The 6,789-nt window shown below is 58.3% G+C and overlaps 3 protein-coding genes across 3 annotated transcripts; all 3 read left to right on the top strand.

The window, feature by feature from the left end:
* Positions 1–1,060: 1,060 nt before the first annotated feature.
* Positions 1,061–2,278, top strand: LDBPK_355070 (amino acid permease, putative; the record flags this gene model as incomplete). The annotated part of the gene is made up of 1 exon (XM_003865036.1): positions 1,061–2,278. One exon carries the CDS (start codon positions 1,061–1,063, stop codon positions 2,276–2,278), a length of 1,218 nt encoding a protein of 405 aa, XP_003865084.1.
* A 739-nt stretch (positions 2,279–3,017) lies between these two features.
* On the top strand, positions 3,018–4,181 carry LDBPK_355060 (diacylglycerol kinase-like protein; the record flags this gene model as incomplete). Its single annotated transcript, XM_003865035.1, has 1 exon — positions 3,018–4,181. The coding sequence occupies one exon, from the start codon at positions 3,018–3,020 to the stop codon at positions 4,179–4,181; it is 1,164 nt and encodes a 387-aa protein (XP_003865083.1).
* Positions 4,182–6,009: 1,828 nt separating this feature from the next.
* On the top strand, positions 6,010–6,789 carry LDBPK_355050 (hypothetical protein, conserved; the record flags this gene model as incomplete). Its single annotated transcript, XM_003865034.1, has 1 exon — positions 6,010–6,789. One exon carries the CDS (start codon positions 6,010–6,012, stop codon positions 6,787–6,789), a length of 780 nt encoding a protein of 259 aa, XP_003865082.1.

Below are 6,789 nucleotides of genomic sequence, written 5' to 3'. Positions count from 1 at the left end.
CGGCACGTTGCAGGAGCCATCAAAGTAGCCAGGGCTCGGCTTGCCAGGCGTAGGGCGGTGTGCTCGCGCGAGCGGGGTCCGTCAGAGGGTCTGCTCTGCCCTTTCGGCGTGGCGCTGCTCGCACCGCGGCTGCTTTGCGGTGCCGCCGCGCGGCGGGACGGTGCCAGCGCCAACGGCAGGACGGCCGTTGACACCACCTTCGTGCCCAAAGCGGCCGCGGCCACCGTGGGTAGGCGCATGGCGCGCAGACGGCCGAGACCCGTCTCAGCCCGGCGCCGGCTGCGCGGCGCACATGCGAGGTAGGGGCGGCGTAGGACAGGAAGGGCCCGTTGGCCGCACGCCCATGCCGCCGTGATGGGGGGGGGGTTCACCCTGGGCGGCCAGGGTTTGGCGGTGGTGCCGCGGGGGTCGGTGCATGGTGGCTGGCGCGTGTGTTTGGTGGTGGTGGAATGGCGTCTCGGAAAACGTCGCTGGGTGAGGGGTTACGTTTTCCCTTCGTCCTCTTGTTCTGTTCTCCGTTATCGTAGTCGTGAACTCTCACGTGATGGGAATGTAGTGCGATAAAAGTCCCGTTGAGACGAGAGGGCCCCGGCAGCTAATGTTCGTGTCATCTAAAGAAATTGTTGGTTTTGTTGTTGGTGTTGAGTGGGCCTTCGCTGCTTGGACTTGCTATGGGTACTCACAATATTACAAAGGCGACAACTCCGCACGCGAGGGTATGCTCGCTGAGTCCTTGCTGTGGCTGCCTTGCCCGTGTGCTGGCCGAGCTCTCACTCCAGTAGCTCGTTTTCGGTGTTGTGCCTCACCATCTCCTCATTCTTTTTCTACCACGAGCACATCTGTTGCAACGCGTTTTCATCTCCATTGGCCATGACCGCTGGCGTTCCGGCATTTCAACTGCCGCCCTCCATCTCCACCTCAAACAACACCAAGGAAGCTTCCTGGTGCTGAAGGAAAGGCGAAAAGTAAACTGTGCTTCGATATCTCGCGCAAGGACGCCGCTCACGCTATCGTGTCAACACGCGCTGATATAGTCTTCGAAGCGAAACATACACGCGTCATGTCTCACGCTTCACTTCTAGCAGCGGCGCTCAGCATATCGGTCACCACTATTGGCGCCGGTGTGCTGGCAATACCAGCCACATTCGAGTCGGATGGGGTCGCGCTGGTGGCACTCGCCCTGCTCGTCGTCGGCGTCTTCACTGTCGTCTCCATCGACTTTCTAATCCTGTGCATTAACAAACTGGGCGCGAATAGCTACGAGGAGATCTCTGACAAGCTGCTGGGGCGAGCCTTCAAAGAAATTATTCGCTGGATGCTGATTGTGTACAACATCGGCACCGCTGTTGGGTACATTGTCGTCATTGGCGAGATATTCACCCCGATGCTGCCGGTGATCCGCTTGTACGTGCCGTGGCTCTCGTCGTCGTCGCACATAATGATTGCATCATGGTCGTTGGTGATGCTGCCTTTATCGTGCTTGCCGAAAGTGTCGCACCTGTACGTGACCTCATTCCTAGCCATCGCCGCGACCTTCTTCATCTCCGGCATCATCGTCTACCGCTACTTTGTACCGCTGAGCTCGGCCCCGGCTGCGAGGAATTCCGAGGAGGACATCAAGTATTTCTGCGTCTCTCGCCGGTCACTCCTGGCGCTTCCCGTAGTGATGTTCGCCTTCGACTGTCAATCTCTCGTATTCCAAGTATGGACGGAGCTAGCCTACCCTTCGCGGGGCAGCATGGCAAAAGTGGCTACTGTTAGCGTGCTTGTCACAAGTCTGGTCTACGGCGTAGTCGGATTTTTCGGGTACATGGCCAACACCCCGCACGTGCACGGCAACATCTTGACCAACTATGACCCAATGCGTGATCGCCTCTTTGCCATCGGTGAAACCTTCTACTCCATCACCGTCAATGTCGCCTACGTCTTGATTCTCATTCCGTGCCGCGATGCCATCTTCCAAATGTGGTACGGCTTCAGCCACACCCACGAGTCTCTAGAGATCCCCCATCACAGCAACCTCCTTGTGAGTGTTTTACTATCGTTTTTTTGCTTGTGTCTCGCACTGCTGGTGCCGGGATTTCTGTACATTGTAGCACTCATGGGCGCTTTCTGTAGCAGCACGCTGTGTTTCACCTATCCGGCCCTCTTCCGGCAGCGCCTTCACATTCTCGGGCTGGCACCGTACGCCGGGTACGAGCGCCTCGCCGTGTGGGCCATGTACTTCTTTGGGTTTTCCGGTGCCATGATGGGCTTCTTCGTCCTTGTTGGGATGTAACAGGTCGCAGCTTCTCCTCCACTGTTGTTTTTCTTTCCGTGTGTGTGTGTGTGTGTGCGTCGAGGGAGGAGGGGTGTTCATGAGTCGCGAAGCGTCCATGCGTCGTATTCTCCCTTTTCTTTGTTTTGTCGCCACACGAATCGCGGGCTGTGTGCGGCATTTTTATTTTTTTTTTTTGAGTTGTTCCCCCAGCCAACTGACAATCATGTGTGGGTATTCGTGTGTTGTTGTGGCACCCTTATCCTTTCTTTCTGTTGTTGTTTCTTACCCCCGTTTGTGCACCGCAACGTCCTTCCCCTCTTTCTGCATATCCTCATCACTCCACGGTAATACCACCACTGTGCTCATTCCTCACTAACGTCTAACGAAAAAAAAAAACACTGTCCATCACGGAAGCCGTTTTGCCGCACATCGGCAACGATGAGCCGAGAAGGAACGACGATGTCCTCGATTCCTCCTCTTTCATCGCGCTCCACGCCCAGGCTGCTTTGGAGGCCAATGCAGACAGCGCAAGGGCACAGAAATGTCCGAATGCGGCGAGCCCATTGCCGCCATTAATGATTGCACAGGGTAAGCACTCTCCCTTCGTTCCCCCAAACATTCGCTGACCACTTCGGGAACAACGGAGAGCGCCAGCGGCGCGCCGTCCGCTCCCGTATTTGGCAACAACGTGCAAGTGCCACTTGTCACCTCTTCTGCCTACCCGCTACTTGTCCCCAGTGCACCCCTCTCGCAGGTCATGACCTCTTTGTCGCACAGCCCCCGCACAAGAGGCGGCGCGCGGACGTTTTTTGCACTCGTGAATCTGCGCAGCGGGGGACGCCGCTCCTCAGAGTACGTGCTCCACAAGCTGAGCGATACACTTGGCGCCGATCGGGTGTGGGTCCTCTTCGAAGGCGGAACTGCGGAGCGTCACCGCTCTCAGCTCGAGCTCTTCCTACGCAAGCAGGCGCCCAAGTACGTCATTGTTGCCGGCGGTGACGGTACCATCTCCTTCGCGATGGATGTAATCAAGCGACTGCACGATCAAAACTTGCTCTCACCCAACCGTGGCGTGATTGCGCCTTTCCCGCTCGGCACCGGCAACGATTTCAGCTTTACGCTCGGCTTCGGCAGTGGTTTTGCACGCTGGATCGTGCTGGGCGAGAAACGCTTCCAGCGCCTGATGCGCGACTACGAGACGGCCACCGTCACCAACGTTGATAGATGGTCTCTTCAAGTGACTACCACGACGGCACGGCACCCCAGTGGTTTGGTGCACACCCACGTATTCAACAATTACTTCTCCATCGGTTTTGATGCAGCGGTGGCAAACCGACTCAACCGCTTTCGCGGTCGTCACCCCAATCTCTTCACAACTAGGCCAGTGGTCAAGCTGTGGTACGCTGCCTTTGCCGTCATGGCTCTCTTTACCGAAAAGAAGATCGGCTCCTCCATTCTGCTTGAAGTTGACGGGCGCCGAGTGCCGGTGCCGGCGAGTGCCAAATCTGTCGCGGTGTGTAACATGCTGACGTACGCCGGCGGTGCTGTCGCCTGGAACGGCGATGCCGTTGACCACTACGCAAAGCCGTCTGTGTGGGATGGCCGCGTGGAGATTGTCTGCTTCTATGGCATATGGCATCTGGCGCTTGTGCGCCTCGGCTGGTGCTATGGGAAGAAGCTCGGACAGGGCACCACTGCCTGTATCGAAACCGATTGTCACTCCTGCCAGTTTGATGGCGAGGAGGTGCTGAACGTGGCGGACAGCAAGGGCAAATCGACGTTCCGCATTCTCCACTTCTCCACTTCAGAGTGCCTAACCGTGCCGCCACGGCAGGAGACGAATGTCTTTGTCCTCCTGCTCGCGCTTGCCGCGGCGGTACTAGCCATCGTCGGCATTTTGTACCGCTCCCCCGTTTCGTAGTACCTGTAGATTCCTGTAAGCGGGCGGGTGACTGGCAGTGGCAGCATAGAGTGCAGATTGCATGCTGGCTATTGCTCCGCTAGCATTGTGGTGCCCCCACCCCCCCCCACCCCTCACGGTCTGTTTGTGCGATGGGAACGTCCGACCCGGTATTGAGCCCAGTGTGCTACTCGAGATTCGCTGACCACTCGGAGCTCACAGCACACCGCATTTCACGCCATGGTCCTGCACGCAGTGACCTGATTACCCACACAGCACGCGTGCGGCACGGGCTTCCCTCTTCGCATGTCCACGACTGCCCCCTGCTCCCCAACAGGACGGCAAGCTATGAACTCTTTGTGCGCAGGCACGTCTCTCCGCGGGCCCCTTCCGCTTGAAACCCGCACGCCTTTCAAAGGGGTGCGGGTTCAGGAGAGGACGGAATGCCCCTGCTGCGGCTGGGGCCCATGGCAGCCTCTGAACTGTCGCAGTGCGTGCGCGCAAAGCATTGCAAACGTGCCACGCACCCCGTGGCATGGACGGAAAGGGAAGACGCAGACAGCGGGGCTCCCAGACACCAACGTTGCCCTGAGAAAGGCCCCATGGCACGGGGCATGTGCATCATGTACGCGGGCGCTGTCCAGCATAGCTGGCACGGTGCGCCACATCCACGCAAAGCGTCGAGAGAGGTTAGCACAGCGAGAGTGATGGGCGGGAAAGGCGCAAAGAGATCCATGCAAATCAGCCCCGAAGTGCATGTGGTAGGAAATGTGCGGCATCTTCTGCATCCGGCCGGGGTGAGCTAATGAAGCGCAGGTGGCGAATGCGTGACGAGAGCACCCCGAATGGCACTATCGAGTCCTTCGGGCTCCCATGCGGATCGTCTCCACTCCACTTTGTGGAATATAACGGCTTGAAGCTGCTCAGAGGGCGAAGCACGGCACACAGGCGGGGTGTGCCGAGAGTCTCAGCGAGGGCCCTGACCTGAGGCTGGAACAACTTTCTCGTTGACCTCATCCGGGACGCACCTGGACCACTCCCTGTTACCCGCATGACGGACGGCACCCCGTTCGCTCTCGGGCTCGACCCTGGACGCGGCCGGCGTTGAATCAAGGAAGACAGTCCACCAACCCCCGTCTGGGGCCGACAGCACAGCGCACATCCGAAGAGGGCGCGAGAGAGAAACCGTTAGGCGCACTGGCGCAGTTCCACAGCACGAGGGTTCGTCCTAGACGACCAGGATGTAGCTGCAGTGCTACAGCGGTTGATGAACTGTGGTTTTATGCGTATAGACGTACACTTGGTGGTATACGGGTACTTTAAACAAAAGCAATCTGTTTCGCAGGACAGCTGTCTCTCCCCATGTTGTTTTGTGTGCGATCCTCTTCATTTTCCGCAGGACGCTGAGTACTGGAGCCAATGAACGTGCGCAGACTGTGCCGATGCCTGCCTATGTTTACTGCCTCCAAGTACAGTTCTGCCAACTAGCCCATCCTTCTCTTTTCCAACAACGGTGTTCCGAGCGTGGAGGGGAACCCCCTCCCTCGTTATCGCCGGCGCAGCGGCTGCTCCGCATGCGCTTGAAGAGAGAAGAATAGGATTAAAACCGATACCGGTTACACAGGACGTGTCCCTCCTCCATCGTTTTCTCCTCCACGTCGGTCACACCCAGCTGATCACGCAGCGCCCCGTTCATGGATTGCTGGCACACCGCGTCTTGAAGCCCATGCGGCCACCTCTACTCCACCATCCTCATTTTTCCTTCCTCCTCTCCGACAACCTCGACGCATCTCTTGCTTCAACGTAGCAGAACACACACAAGCGGCAGAGGGGTGGCTTTTCGCGAGCGATGCGAAGCGGGCGGTGTCGTCTACCGCCTGCTGTTGCAGCTCGCTCGCTCCTGTCACCGTTTGGGATCGGGGTGTCGAAGAGGATCGCGCTTGTCGGCAGCGGCAACTCGATCACAGCGCTGCTAGTGAAGGAGAACGTACCGGCAGGCACGCCGTTGCTCCTCGCGCCGGATGCTGCGCTGCTCACGTGCCAGGGTGCTCTCGACGCAGACGTGGACGGTCTCGTGCCGCCACCAGCGGAAATGCTAGAGCTGTTAAAACGTGATACGGCGCAGCTCGACCACGTTTACCTAGCGTACTATCTATCGCTGCGGTGCTTCACAAAGACGGAGGACTGGTTCTCCGGTCAGATTCATCGCTTCAAGGATGGCGGCTCCACTTCTCAGGAAGATGCGGCTAGTTCACGCATCTGGGAACGGTTTGCGCAGAAATACGTAACCGCCCCTGCTCCAGTCTTCCTGGCCGCCTTGCAGTACGTCTGGGAGAGCTGCTTTTGCAAACCTGCAACGGAGGCAGACTCGTCGTCGGCTCCGCTAACGGCAGCGCTTGCAGTTGCGCCAGTAGTCGACGTTGCTGTGCAAAGCCGCAATGCCGCGAACTCGGCGCTCACGGCTACCACCGCCAAGGCTCTCAAAGAGACTTACCTGCGCGGCGACATCACCGGCGCACGGCAAGCTCTGTTGGCTAAAAACGATGCGTCCGTCTACTGGGTGCTCACTGCCATCACAGATATTGCTGTCGGCGGTGAAGTCTCCGTTTCGTCAGAGTCTGCGCTCTAA

Source organism: Leishmania donovani, chromosome 35 (genome assembly GCF_000227135.1).
Source record: "Leishmania donovani BPK282A1 complete genome, chromosome 35".
Classification (NCBI taxonomy): Eukaryota; Euglenozoa; class Kinetoplastea; order Trypanosomatida; family Trypanosomatidae; genus Leishmania; species Leishmania donovani.
This window is presented reverse-complemented; position numbering and strand designations above follow the sequence as displayed.